This window comes from Notothenia rossii (assembly GCF_949606895.1).
Source record: "Notothenia rossii genome assembly, chromosome: 1".
Classification (NCBI taxonomy): domain Eukaryota; kingdom Metazoa; phylum Chordata; class Actinopteri; order Perciformes; family Nototheniidae; genus Notothenia; species Notothenia rossii.
This window is the reverse complement of record NC_136912.1, coordinates 28,691,142-28,714,626: the sequence shown is the minus strand read 5'-3', so window position 1 is coordinate 28,714,626 and position 23,485 is coordinate 28,691,142. Positions and strand designations below refer to the sequence as shown.

The following is a 23,485-nucleotide window of genomic DNA, read 5'->3' as shown; positions in this document are numbered from 1 at the left end:
ATATGTTTTCATAGAATATTTTATTATATGTATTTTAATATAATATATATATATATATATATATATATATATATATACAGTGGGGCAAAAAAGTATTTAGTCAGCCACCAATTGTGCAAGTTCTCCCACTTAAAAAGATGAGAGGCCTGGAATTTTCATCCTAGGTATACCTCAACTATGAGAGACAAAACGAGATTTTTTTTTTCCAGAAAATCACATTGTCTGATTTTTAAAGACTTTATTTGCAAATGATGGTGGAAAATAAGTATTTGGTCAATAACAAAAGTTAATATCAATACTTTGTTATATACCCTTTGTTGGCAATGACAGAGGTCAAACGTTTTCTGTAAGTCTTCACAAGGTTTTCACACACTGTTGCTGGTATTTTGGCCCATTCCTCCATGCAGATCTCCTCTAGAGCAGTGATGTTTTGGGGCTGTCGCTGGGCAACACGGACTTTCAACTCCCTCCAAAGATTTTCTATGGGGTTGAGATCTGGAGACTGGCTAGGCCACTCCAGGACCTTGAAATGCTTCTTACGAAGCCACTCCTTCGTTGCCCGGGCGGTGTGTTTGGGATCATTGTCATGCTGAAAGACCCAGCCACGTTTCATCTTCAATGCCCTTGCTGATGGAAGGAGGTTGTCACTCAAAATCTCACGATACATGGCCCCATTCATTCTTTCCTTTACACGGATCAGTCGTCCTGTTCCCTTTGCAGAAAAACAGCCCCAAAGCATGATGTTTCCACCCCCATGTTTCACAGTAGTATGGTGTTCTTTGGATGCAACTCAGCATTCTTTCTCCTCCAAACACGTCTAGTTGAGTTTTTACCAAAAAGTTATATTTTGGTTTCATCTGACCATATGGCATTCTCCCAGTCCTCTTCTGGATCATCTAAATGCTCTCTAGCAAACTTCAGACGGGCCTGGACATGTACTGGCTTAAGCAGGGGGACACGTCTGGCACTGCAGTATTTGAGTCCCTGGCGGCGTAGTGTGTTACTGATGGTAGCCTTTGTTACTTTGGTCCCAGCTCTCTGCAGGTCATTGACTAGGTCCCCCTGTGTGGTTCTGGGATTTTTGCTCACCGTTCTTGTAATCATTTTCACCCCACGGGGTGAGATGTTGCGTGGAGCCCCAGATCGAGGGAGGTTATCAGTGGTCTTGTATGTCTTCCATTTTCTAATAATTGCTCCCACAGTTGATTTCTTCACACCAAGCTGCTTACCTATTGCAGATTCAATCTTCCCAGCCTGGTGCAGGTCTACAATTTTGTTTCTGGTGTCCTTTGACAGCTCTTTGGTCTTGGCCATAGTGGAGTTTGGAGTGTGACTGTTTGAGGTTGTGGACAGGTGTCTTTTATACTGATAACGAGTTCAAACAGGTGCCATTAATACAGTTAACAAGTGGAGGACAGAGGAGGCTCTTAAAGAAGAAGTTACAAGTCTGTGAGAGCCAGAAATCTTGTTTGTTTGTAGGTGACCAAATACTTATTTTACATCATAATTTGCAAATAAATTCCTTAAAAATCAGACAATGAGATTTTCTGGATTTTTTTTCTCATTTTGTCTCTCATAGTTGAGGTATACCTAGGATGAAAATTACAGGCCTCTCTCATCTTTTTAAGTGGGAGAACTTGCACAATTGGTGGCTGACTAAATACTTTTTTGCCCCACTGTATATATATATATATATATATAATACTTTAATGTTATAATAATATCTGGTATGTATCAGAAGTCAATGGGGAACATTAAATGGATTGTTTACATAATATGATATTGAAATGTAGGTGGACTACAATCCAATAATAGGCATTGATTTGGAGTCATGAATTAAAAAAAACAATAACAATTTATTTTATATAAAATAGAAAGAGCACTGACATCTAAATAAAGATGTGCGTCCTACTTTTCCCCATACATGTAGTAAAACAATTCTTTTTAGTTTTCATTTAAAAACTGTTGACTTTCCCAATAAAAAAATCTCACAAGATAGAAGGTGAAGTGAGTTATTTTTTCACTAAAGTAACAGCAGATGTTTAATAGCACTAAAATATATAAATTGGAGAAAAAAACACCCCCTGGGGGGCGTGAGAGACCAGGAGAAAACCTTTTTATTTAAAAAAATTAAAAAAATCATAATTTCAAAGATTATTGATTCGAAAATAATATGATACAGTACAGTACAATTACGTCTGGGTCTCTGTGTTTCATTCAAGCTCGGCTCTGTGTGTGTGTGGAACGAGCCATTTTGTGTGCGTGCGCGAGAGCGAGAGAGAGAGCGCACCGGTACCGGAGATGTTTGTTTTTAGCTTCTGGTGCTAGCGAGCTACGCTAACGGATACAAGGAGCTTTTTCAACAACAAGGTGAAGGAGAGTCCTCTCCTGTCAGACTGAGAGGCTCAGTGAACTAAAGGACTCTCTGAGTGTTTAGATAGTTAACTTTAGTCTAAGTTATCTCAGTGGGTCTCTAACGTTTTGGTCACGATTAATGTAAACAATTATTTCCGAGGCACACGTTTACAGTATATGATCATGATAGTTATACAAAAATAAGAGAATAAATGAAAAACAGGTATGAAATACTATATGACAGTAAAAAAAGAATGAAGCTTAAAAGGGTGATTTGTAAAATATCCATAAAGAAAAAGTAAATCTGTTTACAGTTCTGTTTCAAATGGGTGTTGAGAAATGTATCCGTAGATCTCTTCATTTTGCTCTCAAAGTGCACCAGATTGATGCTTTTAACTTCAATATTTAAAAAAAAATCTCACCCAGCCCACGGACCCCTCTATGTGAGGTCCACACACCACCTATAAAAATAGCACTTTACCCCTGCTTACAGCTAGCCTATGCCGTGTGCTGATTATCGACCCTCATTGCAACTGTCCAGTGGCGCCAGCAGGGGGGGCCAGGGGGGGGGGGCCATGGCCACCCTGATATATTTGTTGTTCCCCCCACTGGCCCCCCCACCACACACACTGCCTCGTATGCGTAGTACAGTAGTTTATCTGATATTTAACAACAAATACACAGCCAGCGAGTCGCTTGATTTGAGCTTCCAACGCTCATACTGCAGCCCCTCCCTCTCCCTCTGCTACGCGCGCACCACTCTGATACTCGCGCGCACCACTCTGAGATTCGCACAGACAGCAGCAGGTTGCAGCAAAACGTTTCTTTCTACTGACTGGACTGGAGTTGACAAAAATCCACCAGACTTCTAGAAGGTAAGTCGTATACGTTCGTTGCCTGTTAAGCCCCACAACACTTTAGGCTTTAGTGTGTTAGCTTTAGGTAGCAAAAAAACGGAGATATGCTTAGCTTTAGCTGTTATTCTGATCAAAAATTGTGTTCAATGGCATTAAAACGAGAAAAACGCTGGAAGACCTGGAAAACAGGCTCAGGGCTCAGTAAAGGCTGGCTTGACTTCAGGTATAATTCGTCTGTAAACACACTGTCTGTAACTATCCTAGTTAGCGTTAGTTTAGCTTGCTAAGCTACACTGTAAAATGTTTACAGTAAAACTCTGGCTACTAGTTGCATGGATTTCACACTAATTTACTGTAAATATTTCACAGTAATTGATTGTAAATATTTCACAGTAATTTATTGTAGGTATTTTACGGTAAATTAGAATAAAAGTACAACTAAATACTGTGACTTTACAGTTGCCATGCCCATGGAATTACTGTGATATAGTAGTACAGAGCTGTGGTATTATGGTACCTTGCTGTACATAAATTACAGTAATTACCTGTAAATATACAAATCTAAATAATACGATAATATATTGTAAATTTGACTGGGATTGTACCATAACTACACAATTCAATCAGCTCAATCAACAAAGAAAAACAAAGAAAATGCCCATTTTAACTTTGTATTACTCCATTGAAGTGCAAAGTATTTCACAGTGTCTTGGACATGTTGTTACGGCCCCAACCTCTACTCCGCGATAGTGGCTCGTGCTGAGATCCGCAACATGAAAGAATACACGCAATAACCGGTATATGGTAACGAGCATTTATTGATAATCAGCCGTTTGTTCACACAAGCGAAATGGAAAACAAAAAGAGGTCTGAGGACTGGCCAAAAGGAACAAACAGAAGGAGGGAACCCGAGCCAGCCACACCACGGGCCGTAGGACCCAGAGCTCAACCCAACTAACCAGAAATCAATTATAAACCCTATGGGAAACAAAATAAAGCCACGAAAACTGGACTACCAGGTCCTCCAGGCTAAACATAAACACATCTGCAAAAATATGGCCTACAGCTCAAAATGGCAAAGAGGTATTCTAAGGACAGTTTCTCCGGCGTTAGGATTGGCGAGACATCCTTCTCCTCCAGCTTCTCTTTATATACACGGCTGAGTGGAATTTGGAACACCTGGGCAGAGGCGGAGCCAGGGGCAGACCAGGTGCACCATCAACAGACATCTCTTCTTATTTTAAGAAGAAGATGAGTAAAGGAGAGACAGAGCTGTCAGGGGAGCAGCAGCATAGGGATAGTGAGGAGGAGGAAGAAGAGGAGAAAGAAGAGGAGGGAGAGGAGGGAGAGGAGGAGGAAGAGCATGATAAGGGTGCACAACACCAGACAGCAGCAGGCCAGGAACTGACAGCAGCATCAGTCAAAGAAGGGAGATAGAACAAATCAAAAGCAGCTGTACAATGACTAAATTAAAGATCTATCTATCTATCTTCCTGGACCACCAGATGATGTGATGACTGTGACCCTGATAATGAAATGGATGCCTGGGCTAGAAAGTAATGTTGGGCTCATCATTCTAAAAAAGTACTATATTACCCATTGCTCTTTTCTCTTTCCAAAGGTGATATTATAGTACTGTGTGACGAGTAATTTATTACTGCCAAACACTGCTAGAGAGTAAAGTAATCTGGATAATTGTGTGGTTATAGTTTTTCTACATTAACAAGTCATGACATAACCACTTAAAGCATTCTGCTTCATGGTTATTGGTAATTGAGTTTGAATAGAATTTTCATATATAACAGATAATATCTTTAATTAATTACTATGAAGAGGGGTTAGCTACTCGTTTTATAATCATTATTTTAATATCAGAATAACTGATTTTGCTTCTTATTTCTTCACAGACAAGTCAAGAGTCAAGAGTCAAGAGCAGAGCAGCCCAAACAGCCACACCTGAAGTTCTTCCCACGAACACTATCGAAGATGCTGCTTCTGTAAAGACTGGTTCAAAACTAAGTACAGTTTTATTAATGTGATTGCGACCTTTCTAATCATTTAAGTCTTCTACACACTTTAGGCCTGCAGCTCCTTCAAAATGAAACGAGAATCTATGCAGTTTTTCCTCTTCTGTGTTCTGAGGTTATGAGCCGACCATTAGTCAAGTTTGTTTTCATAATGTTCTGTATGCTAATTTAAAAAAAGGGTAACCAGTTCGTTTATAAAGTATAAATATACATTTTCAAAACAAATGGAATACAAGCTATACTGTATGCATTACTCTCACCACAGTGGGCTAATCTAAAAAAAATTTGAAATATGTCTCGTCACCTTTTTGCTATCTAATACTAAAAGGTGGTGTTTTGTATCATTTATATAGTAAATGTTTTGAATTTGCTATAAAGGTCAATAATAGATGGTGTTTTTGTGTTCAATCACAGTATGTATTTACCATGGCATACCCCTTGTGTTTTTGGGTCCTGTTGAAATAAAAGTCATGTTTTAAAACTTGATTTAATAAAGTCATGTCAATCATCTTTGATCCCAGTGTGACACAAACAGCTTTGTTCAGTCTAAAACAATTTATAATCTAGACATAATATAACTGAAGAACATGTTGTGTTGCTGTTGTGTATTGTATGTGTTGAGAATGCTGAACATGTTGTGCCTTACAATAAAGGAACTTGTTTAAATTAAGCTGTATTTGTCTTTTTAAAAGGAAAGAACAACTAGCATATATAAAAAACTAAACATAAATCACCAACACATGTATACATAACACAAAACAAGGTTATTTTAAATGTTGTTTGAAGTAAAATGTTAACTATCCGTATTATATTCACTTCAGATGAATAGTATCAGAAAATGTAAAATAAGAAACCAAAGTATATCAGTAGGTGATTCTCTTTGCCATTGTTTTAATCTAGTCTATACTTTTACAACAATTAAATTATTGGTTTTGGTGGGCCACCCCAAGATTTTCAGTGGCCCCATTTGGCCACCCCTATGAAAGATTTCTGGAGGCGGGTAGGCCTACACTGTGTATTTGCGTGGGGATTGTTGCAGTAGAAAATTCCACTGTTGCGACCGGTACATTAATGGGAAACCCTAAATGTTTGATCACCCTCTATGAAGCGTCAAGCTACCACACAGCACTCCCAAAAGAAATCTCTGGCGCCGCCACTGAGCCTGCAACCCCGTTTTGAAGAAATGTGCAGTGCAAAACAGGCTCATTGCAGCCACCTGTGATAAGACACACTTTTTTGCCAAATATCAGCATTTTCATTGCAAAGTGGCAAAGTATTATAACGTATAGTTCTAGCAAAGGGATTGCACAATTGTATTATGTATTTTTTTTTAGCACAGACTTATGGATCATTGTTTTATTATTTATCAATGCTCGAGCAAAGTGATATATTTTTTTTTGTTGAAAGGAATGCTCACGTTCATATTGATGTATTTTTAATACATGTTAACTTGGCCCATTACGTGACTATTTGTGTTGGGGGGGCCCCGACTTATTTTTTTCTCCAAAGGGGGGGCCTGACAGAAAAAGTTTGAGAACCACTGGCCTAAATTGAATTCAACTCATTGTAGGAACACCATCGTGTGCGTGACCCCTGCATATGAGGCCACGTGAATAATCATAGATCAACGGTCTTTCAAGTTTCTGCCTGGTTGAGAATGCTATTCTCCTCTTCCTCTTAAAGAGACAGGGTCTATATTTCGCCTCTCTACAGCTGCAGGAAGCATGCGTATCACTTTAAAGCCTCATGACAGTTTGTGGAGGGGAACGTGGGCTGTGTGTGAGTCGGTGCTGTTCGGGTCTTTAGCATACGCATACCCCGCTGTCGACCTTTGAATCTCGGGGCCCGGTAGGTAGGCAGCTCCGCCGTCCACGGTCCCAATTGGCTGAGCTCTTTTCCGCTGCACACAGCTGCTTCCTGCTGCATGTGGTAGCCCAAACAGTGTACACACACAGACGTACACTGTTTTTCTACACGCACTATGAGAGTGTGCACGATGTTGCTCGAGCCCAAAGTCCCTCAGTGAGTGGCAAGGTCTCTTATCGTTATGTTAGAAGATTAACGAGGTTATCGGTGTCCTGTAAAACACGTAGGCTACTGCCAGCTGTCAGCCGGGAAGCGGACAGAGGAGGCGGACCGACGAGGAGAAAGGAAGCTCCCGCTGTAGCTGCATCGGACAACGGCATAGCACGGAGCCATGGCCGAGAAGCGGATGTCACGGTGGTACTTCGGTGGGCTGGCGTCCTGCGGGGCCGCCTGCTGCACGCATCCTCTGGATCTATTGAAGGTAACCCTCTGCTGCTGTGTGCTGGATAGCAGGCCTGAACACCAGCTGTTTGCAAATCCTGCGACACTACTATACAGACTACTACTGGGTTAATTTACAGTTATTCAACTCCTGACGATTATCATATTACTGTGTGCGTGCTACTGCTGAATTAGCTTATGGTGCCATACTCTGAGGGATCACATATCTCTGCTATGGCATCAATGTCCATCACACCGTGCAAGTCTGCTCAAATATAGGGCACAGGTTAGGACCAGTGGTAGCTGGTTAGCCTAAATGACCTTAAGTGCTATTAATGTAGGACAGATAATATAAAGCAATGTTTAGATTCATTTTAAAGTAATCATAATGGCCCAATGTAGCCTAAATTTAAGACAAATATCAGGGGAGTTTCTGAACAAAAACATAATAGTCGACTAACACTCCACAATTGTACATCTCGACGGAGATATAAATCTAAGTTCCTCCACAAAAATCTGCTAAAGCACAACTTTAAATATTGTGTTTAACAGAAATGTGAAAAGTCATTCAGCAGTATATAAAGTCGACCAAAACGACCAATTGGTTGATATTTCTACTAATTTATATAATATGGTAATTGTAAAGTGTGTGTGGTGTATGTGTTTTCTCTTGGGGTCATGCATGTTAATCTTGTTAATCGTTGGCTTGCTGTGCTGCACATCAGTAAACCAGATTCTCGCTTGCTAATGCCAAAATTCTTCCCGCTTTACTGCGCCTCTCCTTCGGTTGTACTGCAATCTGCCCCACATGACCCTGAGGATACTAACTGCTCCTCAGGCAGTTGTGTATGTCTGAATTCCCTCGAAGGTGCTTCAAAACTGCCCTAACTTCCTTGTTATCTGGTGATGCCAGATACACTTAAGGTAGAATTATCCCAGGAATTCATTTTTCTGTTGGATTCTGAAAACAGTCATATCGTGTTGGATCTGGCATGTTTTTCTCACATCTGAATTTCACCAAAACGTTTTACAAACAATGAAAAAATAATTTAATAAGAGAGGATAGAATTATGAATGTTAAGGATATTAATTTCCCCCAATTTCAAGTAATTTCAAATATTAAATCCTACAATAATTGAGGCTAACAAAAATACCTAATAACCAACACAGTTAGTGAAACCTGTTCCCACCAGTTTAGACATTCTCCAGTGTGACACAAGGCTTTTTATTAGGACTAAATTGCCAGATTTAGTGCACATGATCTGGGTCAAAAGGTGGGAGTTAAATGCACATAACTTTGGTGTGTTTTTTTAAGTAAGACTTTAGAGTGTGGACTCTTTAATAATCTATAAAACCACAACAACTCTTTTAGAGAACTTTTCATACATATCTGTGTTGTTAGCAGCTTTGGGATCTTGATTCTTTAAGTCTGGTTCTGTTGAAAGGCTTCTACCCTTGTTTACCGAACAGTTAAAGTAACAACCTTGAGGATATTTAAGAACACATTTTTACTTTCACAGTTCATGAATCACAGTCATTAACCTAAAATGTGCCAGCTTCTCTGTCAGCAGAGGAAGATGGTGACTATTTGGAAACAGTTTACAAAGCTTAAAAAGTGTCTTCATAATGCTGTACGGTTACCAAATTCCTGTTAAAGCTTGCAGAATGGCATCTAAATGTATAAAGCCTAAAATGTACTTTAGAGGGAATAATTATGTTAGTGTGTTTTACAGCAGGGAAGTAGGGCTTTACCAAACACACACATCCCATGGCAAAGATTGCTTAGTCATGGTGCAGTTTTATTTTTTAGTGTTAACCAAGATATCCATTACACTCCAAGACAGGCTGGCCTATTGTTGTTGTCCTTGACCGGATTAGTTTGACCTCAACTAAAAAGTCAATCTTTCAGCAAGACACTTATCAACTTATCTGGGTGTAATATTTCACCACTGTGCGCGCGTGTCCCTCTACACATTCACCTGCTGATGGCTTAATGCGTTTGCACAACATAATGTGGCTGCTTTAGTCAGAGCTTTAAAGATACCAGAGTTTTCTACTCAATGTGTCTAATAATAAATGATATTTATATAGTGCCTTTCAAGGGACCCAAGGTCGCTGTACATGGCGGACAAACCGACAATCAAAGGGCAAGCAAAAAATAAAGGAAGCCGGGGGACCAAAAAAGGGCTAGGGCCCGAAGGCCAGGGTGAACAGGTGTGTTTTTAATGATGATTTGAAGATGTCCAGGGAGGCAGCATTACGGATCTCGGCAGGAAGTGGATTCCAGAGGGTGGGGGCCGCAACACTGAACGCCCTGTCACCAACAGTTCGGCGGCGAGAGCGGGGGATGGGGAGCAGGCCCGTGTCTGAGGACCGCAGACTCCGAGAAGGGGTGTAGGGATGGAGGAGGTCCGATAAGTACTGGGGGGCGAGGGTATGGAGGGACTTGTACGTGAGGAGGGGTGTTTTGTACTGAATCCGGGACTTGACCGGCAGCATGTGTCTAGATTAAATTCCCTGAAGTTATGTAGTATTTGTTTCTAGTGAAACCTTGCTCATAAAAGATTGTGCCCTATTATCAAAGAGAATTGAAGATTAACTTTGTAAGACTTTCTAATGGAAATGTCTTTTTGTCAGTCCACCAGTTTGAACCAGATTTGAGTTTCCCAATCAACTTTTGGTTTTGATTGATTGTTCTCCTGCGGAAGCCGTCTGACTTTGTTAAGGATACTTTTAAGTTTGATAGCGTCATTCATAAGGTCTGAACCTATGGTCTGAACAGATACATATGATGCTACACTCATATTTTATAATATTTTACTTTTATATATTTGTAGAATTATAATTTAAAACAAACTTGCTCATCAATATAGATTTGTTGGAATTTAGCCGTTTAACCTTTTGAACTGTTTTACAAATAAGTCCCAGTAATAAAATAAATCTATATATTTAAAGGTTAGTGATGAGACAGTAAGACATTGTTTTTTGAAGAGCTTAGTGGCCTTCAAACCTAAATACTGATTAGAACAGAGGACAAAGCTCACGTTATAGAGCTGTGAAGGCCTCTGACAAGGAACACACACACTAACTAACTAACTAACTAACTAACTATCTAACTAACTTGTGAATTGGTTATAACTGTCTGTGTGACATTACACTGTGTTCAGTTTTTACCTGAGAAATTCATTTAGTGTGTGAAGCATTTTCAAATCTGAGAAACAACTATTCACAGTGATGTCCCCAAAGGTCAAATATTTTTAACTGTAAGCCTGCGTTACAAAATGGAAGTGTGAAGTCTGAAGACACATGTGTTTACAAGACAGCAAAGGGTCTAATTAAAAAGGCTTGTGAGTTGTATTATGGGATGTCTAGGATCCAGTGAAGAGCTGAACTACCCCTTTAAGAGCTGACACATGTAACCCTTTGACACATTTAGTTTACCAAATATATCTGAAGTGGTGTCATAAATTACCCCCAAAAAACTGATGTTGCTCTGTCAACCCCAACAGAACCACAACGTCTCATGTTTATAGATTTGTTTTCTGTGTTCAACGGTTTCTTTATTATTTATGTCACCACAGTGCCAAATTGGTATTAAAAATAACCCCAAGGAAAATGCATGACTGTCTTTCCAGGTACACCTGCAGACGCAGCAGGAGGTAAAGAAGAGGATGATGGGGATGGCTATTCATGTGGTGAAGAGCGACGGTGTGCTGGCTCTTTACAGTGGCCTCTCTGCCTCCCTTTGCAGACAGGTATGTCTGTTTGCATGCCTTATGTTTGTCTGCCTATGTGTGTTGACGTGTTTCTGATTTGTTGGCTTTTCACCTAAATCTAACTCGGTAAGTGTCACGGAGGGTGGTAACCTCTTTTGTGAGCCAGCCTTTACTAAGATGGTATCAATAAAGAGTTACAGACAAAACAATTTAAAACCACAATAATGATAAAATAAGGCTGTTGGTCGGCAAAGGCAAAACACAGTAAAGATGATCAACCACCAAAGTTTCAGACCAAAATTTGTTGTTTCGATATTTTCATCTTTTGTTTTTCTGACTGAAATTTGAGTAAATTCATGTATTGTATTCATGGTTTTGGTTACAGTGAGAGAGTTTGAATGAGGACATAGGAACTGGTAACTTTTCTCGAAGCGGTGCTTTATAATTAGATTTGAATACATTCATGTTGCTGCCTCAGTGTGATTGCTAATAAAAAGGTGGAAATATTGACGTGTGAAAAATCCATTCTAACGTGACCAAAAGTTAGTTTTGGTTACTTTTTTAGAAACGTTTGAATCACAGCCAGAAAATTAAATTGGTTGTGTTGCCAAAGGCTCCTACTTGTGGTTAGAAAAAGAATATTCAAAATGGTGAAAAAAATGTGAGATACTTACTGATTACTTTTTCCTCTCCTCTCAGATGTCCTATTCGCTCACCAGATTCGCCATCTATGAGACAGTGAGGGACATGATGGGCAGCACAAGCCAGGGCCCCATGCCCTTTTACCAGAAGGTCCTGCTGGGAGCCTTCGGAGGTAGAAAACATACATTCTCCCTCCCTTCTCCTCCTTTTTACACACACTCTCAAACAAACACACACACACACACACACACACACACACACACACACACACACACACACACACGCACACGCACACGCACACGCACACGCACACGCACACACACGTGCAGTATAACCCATACCGGATTGTGTTCTCTGCAAACAGGTTTCACTGGAGGATTTGTTGGCACGCCGGCAGACCTGGTGAATGTCAGGTAATTACCATTCAACAATGATTTAAATACCGAAGATTTAAATGCTTAAAAGGAACATTTGCCAACTTTCAATGATAATGTCCAATCAGTGTTGATGGTAAATGTAGTCGATTTGTAGTTATACAATTTAGTGTACTTTATTTAATGAGAAAGGAATGCTGCTGCCAGAACAGTTTTTCTTCCGGCTGCCAGCTTAGGAAGTGTGTATGCTCTTTTAGCTCAAACACAGAACTTCCTAAACCTGTTCCATTGTGCAAACATAACAAAAACTAAATGCAACTCTCTTTGCTTGTATTACAAAAGTTCAAACTGAAATGGCATCCAGAGTGCAGATCACGTTCTGGACGAGAATACCGTTAACTGCTGTTTGGCTGACTTGGGTATTCAGCTGTGTTTTTTTTATTCAAAGTATACAGCTGAAGCAAATGCAGACGCCATCATGTGGATAACTTTCTCTGTCAATGTACTTCACCCTGAGGAGACGCTTTAACTGTCTCAATGTACCACTCACACTGGTTGGACATTCTCAACCATCTAACATATGCATTTGTTTTCCTGTAACAAAACTACAATTACTTTGTTTTATACAGGATGCAGAATGACATGAAACTACCACCAGAGCTGAGGAGGAAGTGAGTGTTACTATAGATTAAAAAAGTTTAGATTATCTAAATCTCTTATTGTATTTTAAACCTGAATGTTTTCCTTCTTTCAGCTACAAACATGCCATCGATGGGCTCTTCAGAGTCTTCAGAGAAGGTGAATCCTCGAGCAATAAAGTGTGTGTAACTTTGTGTAAAGCAATCTGCGGGATCATGTCTGACCTCTGACTTGTGTCTGGCCCCACAGAGGGTCTCAGGAGACTGTTCTCAGGAGCCAGCATGGCCTCCAGCAGAGGAGCAATGGTCACTGTGGGACAGGCAAGTCACACATATGAAATACGTTTAAATTCCCTGCAGGTATTAACGAGGCCAGAGTATTTTCCGGCCAGTGACGAACAACTGTTTTTTCACAATCACAATTAAGATAAAAGTTTTCTCGTAAATACACTAAGAAGGCCTTTGATGACCATGTTAAAGGTGGGGTAGGTAAGTTTGAGAAAACGGCTGGAGATACACTTTTTGTTATATTCCATGGAATGCTCTTAACATCCCGATAGCAATGAATATATTAAGTGCTTTGACAAAAAATCCATAAAAAAATGTCATCTGTGAAAGCTGTAGTACTGTAAAAAGGACGACCAATCATTTTAGCCGGCACTGGATGGCCTACCTGCCTGTCAGCCTTCCATCTGTGCACAAAATTATCTCGTGCCCTCATTGGTCATGTGCACGTTCGTGTGTGTTGGAGGAGGGGCTCTGTGGCAGATTTTTTCCGGCTGTGTATTTTCAAATTCTAGCACACTCGTGCTGGTTTCTCCAAAATGACCTACCCCACCTTTAATTTTACAGAAGTGCATACAAAAACAAAAAGTGCACAGTTGTAGCATTACATTTGTTTGCTTAAGAAGTAAAATATTGAGTATTTGAAGCAGGCACATCACAAAGTGCATTTAACTGAATACAATAATAGCAGTCTTAATAAATGTTTTTTTTTAATTAAAAAAAAAAAATGTATTCTACTAAAATCACACAAAAACAAAAACGCATAACTCATACAGACAAATGAACAAAATTAGTAGAAGCGGGAGGGCTGAAGCATAGCTTATGGGGAGTAGCCCTCCCGTGCATCATCATTAGCATCAATATAACAACAATGGCATTTATTTCCTCCAAAACATATAGAAAATAAGGAGTACAAAGAAAACCAATGAAAACTGGAAAAAAAATAATAATAATTTAGGGCAAGAAAAAAAGCGAATGCATATATAAGTAATAATGGGAATATCCAATAACTGTTAGCTGGAGTAATCTGCAAATATAATTGTTTTTACTTTTAGTTTTGAAATGTTGATGACTATTGATACTTGAAAGGTCTGGGTGAAGTCCATTCCACGTTCTAACTCAAATTGATGAATAAGCTGTGTGATTTGATGGTTGTTCTTCAGGGCTTGCTATACAACCAGTTAGGATGCCTGGTTGGGTATTTCATGACTGTGGCTTGGAACTGCTTTTGAATGTTAGTAGGCATTTTATTATGGAAAATGTTGTGCATAATCAGTACTGTTTTAAGCTTAACTATATCAACAAATTTGAATAGATTGAGTTTTTTAAATATGGGAGTTGTGGTTTCATATTTACCAACACCACAGACAATTCGTAATACTTTTTTTTTAGATGTTATTATTTTTTGTAGATTTGTTGAGTTTGTGTTTCCCCATATTTCGGAGCAGTAATAAAGGTAAGGGAGAAATTGACTGTTATAAAGAGTTCTGAGTATTTTTTCCTCGAGAATGTTCTTAGTACGATACAAAATACCTATTGTTTTTGACAGTTTAGTTTGTACATAATTGATATGGTGCTTCCAGTTGAGTTTTTCATCAACAATGAGTCCTAAGAATTTACATGCACCAACTTTCTCTATCTCAGTATTGCAAATCCGTATAATAGTCATTTCTACTCTCAGACTTTGTATTGAATAACATGTAATTTGTTTTGGCCACATTAAAAGATAATTTATTAACTGCAAACCACTTGCATAGTATTTCTAATTCTGCATTAACAATTTTAACAAGATCACCAAGATTATAATGGAAGCAGAGAATGGTGGTATCATCGGCAAACAAAATGACCCAAAATTGATCCTTGAGGGACTCCACATGTTATAGGAAGATTGTTTGATTTCGTCTCGTCTATATCCACATATTGTAGCCTATTTATCAGATAACTCTTGACCCATTCTTTGGCTTGACCCCTTATGCCATAATGTTCCAATTTGTGTAGCAGTATGGCATGGTTCACAGTATCAAAAGCCTTTTTAAGATCAATGAATATACCAGCTGTAATCATTTTTTTCTCAATGTTGTTTGTTAATTTCTTCAACCAGTTCAATTACTGCTGAAGAAGTAGAGTGATTTTTCTGAAATCCATATTGGCTGGGGCATAGTATATTAAATTTGCTGAGGAATGACTCCAGACGGTTGTTAAAGAGTTTTTCCAGGATTTTGTAACGATTGGAACGATTTATTGCATATATTTACTAGGGGGGCTACAATGTTTGGTGCAACTTGTTTAAAAATATTCATACTAAGTCCTAAATAATCTTTGGACTGTTTACTGTGTTGAGAATTAACAATATCAAGCAGTTCATTTTCTGTAATTGGGTTCAGGAACATACTCTGTTGGTTGCTGTTTTTCAGAAAATCATCCACTTTAGATGAAGTTGGGCCGATTTTACTCGTCAGATTGGGGCCAATTTCAGTAAAGAACTCATTAAAGCTATTTGCAACATCCGTTGGGGTTTTTCCTTAGGTTTGGAATTTCTTGAATTCATTTCTGTTGTCAGTTCTTTTCTTCTTAATTATGCTATTTATTACCTTCCAAGTGGTTTTCATATAAATTATGGCATTTTCTAATTTTTCAGAGAAGTATCGTTTTTCACAGTTTCTAAGGATTGTAGTCAATTGGTTTTTATACAATTTATAACGACTTTCATCTTCAGTGCTTTTACTTTTCAAAAATGTCCTATAGAGTGCATTTTTTTTTTACAGCAAGCGTTTTTCAGTCCACAAGTGAGCCAGGGTTTTGAGTCATTATTATTCCTGTTGCCAATCTTAATTTTAATATATGGACAACATTCGTTCATGTTTTGCATGAAAATCCTTACAAACTCATTATAGGATTTGTTTACATCTTGAATCTCAAATACTTCTTGCCATTTTTTAAATTAATATTTAATTTATTTAGTGAACTTTCATTTAATGTCCGCTTAGTTATGTCTGTATTTTATTTTTTGTTATTTACAGGTTCTTTTCCGCAAATTGTGAATATTGGCAGGTGATCACTGACATCAGTGATGAGGGCCCCACTATGATGTTCCGTTTCAAGGACGTTAGTGAAAATGTTATCAATTAATGTTTCGGTAGTGCTAGTTAACCTGGTTGGTTTGGTTACTAGAGGGAGAAGCCAGAGTGAAGAAAACATATCCATGAAGTGTCTCGCCTGTTGGAGCGAGTTGTATTTTAATAAATTAACATTGAAATCTCCACACACATAAAGGTTTTTAATTCTCTGAGGTCTGAGCATTTTTTCTACTTGTTAATTAAATTCCTCAAGATTACTTCCAGGCTTTGTATACATGCATGAGACGAGTATATGTTTGTTCTGTTTTAGCTCGATGTCTACGGGGACAGATTCAAGGAGGTTGTTACAGCAGAAGGAGAGACTTTCTACCAATCTCGCAGAAAGTGTATTTTTAACAAACAGTGAAACCCCTCCACCTCTTTGGAGTTTGCGATTCATATGAAAAGCCACATAATAGGGTAAAAAATGGTCAACAGTGTTTGAGTCAGTTTGCCAGGTCTCTGAGATCGCAATGATGTTAAAAGATCTATTTATGAGTTGAAGATATAGTTTGATTTTGTCTCTATTTGCATTAAGGCTACGGGCATTAAAGTGTATTAATGAAAAGCCATTAATAGCTTTAAGTTCTAAGTTAAAAAGCGTTTTGCTATAGTAGCAGCAGTTGTTGGTAAGATTCCTGAAGAAATTAGAGTCTGGGTCAATGTGAGAGTCGAAACAGTTCTGTCGTATTAGATTTTCATCAAAAATATTTAAATCCTTAGAGTTTACTCCGGTCACTGGGACTGGGTGATTTGAGTTCATGGTGCAGACACGGAGGTAAATTCATGACTGATCATACAATACAGGGGATTAATTTGAACACACAGGACAAAATACAAAACTAAATATAACGGATTTTTATGGAGTGGTCGATGGAACTTTTGACTCACGCTTAATGAATTAAGTGAGGGAAAATAGCGCATCGATGTAATTGCATTATTTGTCAATACTTTACGAATAGCGGGAGTAATATTCTTATCCTCCGAGTTCATTAAAATATAGATAGATAGATAGAATATGTTTTTTAAAATTTTTAATCCGGTCACGATAACATCCTCTTTTCGGGTTTGTTGTTCAAGCTCCTCGATCCTTCTCTCCAGCGTGACAATCTTCTCGTCTTTTTCCTTCATAATCCTCTCCATGCTCCCGATCGTTTCCAGCAGTTTTTTAATTGTTATGCTGTCATCCTTTCGGGTCTTATTTAAGTCACTTATATCCTTGGTAATGCTGGATAAAGCGTCCTTAATTTCTAGGAGATCAGCGTTCGCAGCATTCGCCTGTGTCGCCATCTTGCATCTTCATACATAGAGAATAAAACTGGATGGTGCATTAACAAACAGTTAAAGAGCTCCAATGTAACAAAAAGAGGTAGTACTGTAGCAATACTATTTTTTCACTTTTCAAGTAATAACAAAAAAATCATAAGTTTTGGTCACATTTGACCCAGACACATTACAAAGTGCATTTAAATGAATACAGAAAGAACTGCCAAACCCTTCAGTGCACAAACCCATAACAAGGGATACGGGTAACTATATGAATGAATACTACACTACACGTCTACTATAGTAAACTAGGTGCTTACTATCACCTCATTTGTGATTTGTCATCGCTGACTTTCTCAATGGGAGAGAAGTGACATTTTTAGTTTTGAACAAGAGCAGTGATTTTTGGCTCATAGGATGTCGATGCAATCCTAAGACATTGGTGAAGAGTGCTGTCAGTCAGGGAGCAGCGAGTGGCACTTTTTTTTTAGTTCATGTGTGAAAAGCTTGATTCATATTCATGATTTTAGTGCTGTGGACATAGCCGTGGGAACATGTTTCAAATGGGGGGTGCTGTGGGGATCACATCCTCTAGGGGGGTCAGGGGGGAAGATTTTTTTTCAACATTATAAAGTAAAATGTTTCAATCTGGTGCACTTTGAGCTGAATTGCCAGAGACTAGATCTAAGGGGTACAACTCTAAACACCCATATCGAAAAGATCGGTTTACATTTTAATAATCAAATAAGTGTGTGGACATAACCAATAACAAGTAAATGTAACTTATTTTATTTTTGTTGTTCATTTATTTCTTATTTTACCAGTTAACATTTATTTATTTATGCATACTCTTTAATCTCTCCAGATTTAAACAATATTTCTGGTTTACTGTCCTATAGTATACATTGGAATGATTTCAAACCTGTTTTTATTTATCCCAATAATTATAAAGGTGTGCCTTGGAAATATTTGTTTACATAAATTGTTAACAAACCGTTTGAGACCCTCTGAGATAACTTAGACTAAAGTGAACTATCTAAACACTCAGTCCTTTACCTCACTGAGCCTCTCAGTCTGTCTGGCTATCAGTCCTGTCCAGACAGCTGATATCTGTCCTGTGTGTGAGCTGCGGGCGCCTGATAAGCCAACATCCCCAACTTTCATCGTACAGGGCAAATGGAAACTGTAACCGGGGTGAAAAGGGTGTTATCTTTACTTAATTATGAACGTTGTTACATCAGGGCTGAAAATTCGTTTTTTTGTATTATATTTCCATTTAATCTTGTGGACGTGCAGATTCCCTGTCCTCCATCAGGGGGTGCTGCAGCACCCTCAGCACCCCTACTTCCCACGGCCCTGGCTGTGGATAATGTTCAAATGATTCTCGCACAAAATAAAATTCACTAGATGTTGGGGTACTCTGGGGTTGTGAAGGGTGGATGAGTCTTTGTTAATTATCATGACATGTGATTTTCCCACAGATGATTTAATTCAGTCCCAGAGTTGACCTCATGCTTTATATTGTGTGGCTCATTGTACAATTATTTGGAAGTGGAGCTGTAGTGAGCATTAGCGATGTGGCTTCAGTTAGCTTCAGGTAGTAAAGAGATGCATCATTAAAATGGCACCATTTCTTTTTTCCTACCTTCAGTTGGCGTGTTATGACCAGGCCAAGCAGCTGGTGCTGGGCACAGGCATGATGGGGGATAACATACTCACACACTTTCTCTCCAGCTTCATCGCTGTGAGTATCAGGTTCATTCTTGTGTTATGTGGCTCAGTGTAAAGTTTACAGGACTCTTTAAACTAATGGTAAGTTTCCCCGCAGGGAGGTTGTGCTACATTGTTGTGTCAGCCTCTGGACGTACTAAAGACGAGGCTCATGAGCTCGAAGGGCGAGTACACAGTAAGTGGACCCCCCCTCTCACCCTTCATCACTGTCTCCTTTAATCCCTTCATTCCTCTGTTTCTCTTTGTCCATCTCCTTCTTTCCTCAGCTTTATTCTCATCCAGTGTGTCTCTCTCTTTAGGGGGTGAGGCATTGCTTACAAGAAACTGCCAAGCTTGGTCCCATGGGATTTTACAAGGTAAGACAACAGTACTACAGAATATAAGAACACACCACTCGTTGTTTAGTGCAGGTTTAAATCAAAAGTTAAAAACAACAAGATCAATATCTTCTTAGCATGCTATAATTAAACTCTATAGAATCGAAAATAATACTATTGATACTATTAGTTTTAGTTGATGTTTTTTGATAACTCACAAGACGACAACTCCCCTTTAGCCTTTCAGCTAACCTCCCCCCCTTATCTACAAATATTGACCCATGTCTCTTATTCTGCTGGCTATAAAGTAGCCAGTAAACTGTAGCATTATAAGCACTTAAAAAACTGTACCTGCAGTTATCAAATGTGGATGCCTTTGTCAAGCTCAACACCCATCATGCCTGTTACTGCATGTGTTCTATGTTTTTGGTGCAACTTTGTTTACATTGTCTCACAATATAACACGCATACACACTTTAATGCGTGAGGCAGCATTTTTGATGCAGCTCCAAATGACTTTATTCTTACTTTAAACAAAAAGTAATGTCATCCCCTCTTTCCCCCCGTTCCAATACTGTCCCTACAATAAAGGCTCTGGTTGCTCAAAATCGTTAAAAAACAGACAAAAAGCAAAATTGTTTGACAAAATGTAATGTTGGAAATGATAACATCGATTTTATTTTCAACAGATTTACAAATAAAATACAATGGGGTATCTTGAAATTGATAAATGTAAAGGGAGAAAACTACAAAATATTTCTTTTTGTTGCAGGGTCTCGTCCCCGCAGGAATCCGCTTGATTCCTCACACAGTGCTCACCTTCATCTTCCTCGAGCAGCTCAAGCAAAACTTCGGCATCCGCATCATCTCCTGAGCACGCTTTGCGACCCTGAACCCCAAACTGCCACATCACCCCCCCCCCCCCCATCGCTTTACTCTTGGCATTTTAGATTTTAGGCAAAAAAGGGAGAAAGGAAGTAGTGCACAGTTTATTTAATGGGCTGGTGCATGGTCCCCTTCTCTTTTTGCTCTACCTCTATCTCACAACTGATAATGATGTTGATTTTTATGAGCACCAACTTTTAGAAGTTACAATTACAAGAACTAATGGTTTCCTCTATCAGCATAGATTATACATATGTTAAGAAAGAACACGCTTACTGTAAAAGTGCTTCACACTTGGTTATTAGAGTGATCTGCCAAATTTAGAATTAGCTCTAGCAGATGTTTAATTTCAGGTACGGTTAGTTTCTGACGGGATTACATATAGTAATTGTTCATTTAAGGAGCAATTAATCTGTCAAGACGGACACTAAATGTTGACTTTTAACTATTTCCAGTTCAGATTTAGTGATTTATGTTTTAATTTGAGCAGTTTCACCAGTGGTGTACAAAGCCTTCTGAGCTCACATAAGTGTAATCCACAGTTGTTGCTTAAAGAGTGCCAATAATGTGTCTCTCCAATACTTCATGAGTGTCAAGTTATCATATAGCAAAAGTCCAAAATGCTAACAAACTGAAGTGCCATTCTTTCAAATCTATAGTTCCCAGAAGCCATTACTAAAACACGACTGAACGCTGTTGTATGTCATTACATAGTAATCATTCCCAACAGTGGTGACCAAATGAGATGCAACCTGAATTTAACAGTTCACTAAATTGATGTTTTATAACTGGAACTACTATCAGGTTAAAATATCCTCCACTTTTGACCCGATTCTCCTTTTCTTCATTCCTCTGTCATCGTTTCACTCCCATATGTTTTGGAGAAGAGGACCAAGCTTGTTTGTCTCGTGTTTTTAAGTAAGTTAGGCGTGAGTGGGAGAAACTGTGAAGCAGAGAGAGCAGGCTGGTAGAATCCTGGGGAAGGGTGCTCTTTCTTCCCTGACCCAGTGAAATACTGTACAACCACTTGATCTCTTAAAAAGTTCTTACTGTTTGAATAGAGATGTCTGTAGAAGACCGCTGGACTGTAGAAGTGTAGATGTAGCATTTCCATCCGTTATGTTACTGTTTCGTTGAGCTGAATGCCTGTCAGACTCTATGACTCAGGATGCTACTGTTTTATAAGGCACTTTATTAAAATCCCTGGACTTGTACTAACTACTGCATAGAAACACTAGCTGCATACTATAACATGTTCTAAAAATACAATAATTTTTGGAATCTACAATGTTAATGCCAATCTGAACTATGACTTTTCTCAGATATAGTACAATCATTTTGGCCTTTGCCTTTCCTTTGCTGTGCCTGCTGTGTTGACGGAGACCTTGTCGAGTCATGTTGCCTTACAGTTTGTCCTCCAGAGGGCAGTATAGGAACGTGTAAATGATATCATTGCCAACAACTTGAATGAATCCTGAAAAACCTTTAACCAAGGATGAGTATAAAAAAAAAAGAGAACAACATCTGACTGCAATTCTGCAATAATGTGAGGTACTGATCAGCCATAGTAAGCCATGTTAACCCCAGCTTTATTTATATGCACAGAAATGAAACTGGAGGGACCCTCAGCGCTGGGTGTTGTAAATGTTTGTTGTAGACGACTAACCAATGATTTTGGAATTAAAATACTAATGGAAAATGTGTTGTTTTGAATTTTTTCACCGTTTACCTTACAGAAGAATGTCAGGTAAAAACATAGATTTTGGTAGGAACCCAGATTGGATGTAATTCATGGTAGAGTTGTATTTGATAATGATTTTATTTTTCTAATTCCATAAATCATGTCATTATCAAACAGTGTAAGTATTCTCTCGGCTCATAATGATTCGTGCAGGGAGTGTGAATCAAGCGTTATCCATATATATATATATATATATATATATATATATATATATATATACTTACTTACTTAAATGTTATCTGCGCCTCACACCAGCACACTGACATGAGATCAGTTTGTTTTTTACAGAAGTACAGCTTGCTCCAGTGGTGATGTTCAGCTGTTATGATGGACGACAGTAGTCGTAGACTCCGTTCCTCCACCTAGATTAACATTAAAGGTGGGGTATGTAATTTATTCTAGAAACACTTTTTGTTATATTCCATGGAATGCTCTTAACATCCCGATAGCAATGAATATCTTAAATGCTTTGACAATAAATACATTTTAAAAAATGCATCTGTGGAAACCGTGGCGCTGTAAAAAGCACGACCAATCATTTTAGCCGGCCCGGTTGTGTACTTTCAAATTCTAGTGCACTCGAGCTGGTTTCTCCAAAATTACATGCCCACCTTTAATGTCTGATCCTTTATTAAAACTATCCATCACATACAAAGCTTAATGACTGTCTGTAAGCGCTCATGTGTGGGAATCTGTGAGCCTTATTCCACTGCTTGGACTGTCAGTTTAGCACAACTGAGGCAACATGCTGCCTGTGTGCAGTAAAAAAAGAGGCTGCAGGTCTTCACATTTTTCTCTTGTTATATCAGAAATGTGTTTAGATTTTAGGAGGAACCATCATCCTATCAGCCACATTCATGAACAATCAAGCAATAAGCTATTTTTTCTAGTTAAACTACAAACTGTACAATAAAGACAATTTATTTTTCCAAGGGATGAAAGCTAAGAGCTGAAACATTTAGGTTGTCTGTTCCTACAGCTATTTTTTCTTTTTTTGCACATTAACAATTGTCTGAGTAAATCTGTATGTCCTTGCCAAAACTGAAACCTGTGTTTTATGACTTTTCACCAATGCTCACTTTTTTCAATTTGTGGTACTGATGGATTCTTATACATTAACTGAATCAAATAAAACACATAATAAAAGCAAAAGTGCAGTAGCTACAATTCAATTATTTTCTGTCAATGCAAAACACATCCAGTGAAAAAGCAACATGAACTACTGAACGGGCAATTTCTACTCAAGGCTTTGACTTCAGAATAACTGTGAGTGTGTGTAAAAATGTGA

At 38.6% G+C, this 23,485-nt stretch overlaps 1 protein-coding gene across 1 annotated transcript; it reads left to right on the top strand.

Annotated features, from left to right (window-relative positions):
• Positions 1–6,904: 6,904 nt before the first annotated feature.
• Positions 6,905–22,155, top strand: slc25a10b (solute carrier family 25 member 10b). Its single transcript, XM_079660099.1, has 11 exons — positions 6,905–7,526; positions 11,122–11,241; positions 11,902–12,016; positions 12,209–12,257; positions 12,848–12,889; positions 12,973–13,016; positions 13,107–13,177; positions 19,175–19,267; positions 19,352–19,429; positions 19,554–19,610; positions 20,344–22,155. The coding sequence occupies exons 1-11, from the start codon at positions 7,437–7,439 to the stop codon at positions 20,443–20,445; spliced, it is 861 nt and encodes a 286-aa protein (XP_079516225.1). The 5' UTR covers positions 6,905–7,436; the 3' UTR covers positions 20,446–22,155.
• Positions 22,156–23,485: the final 1,330 nt, after the last annotated feature.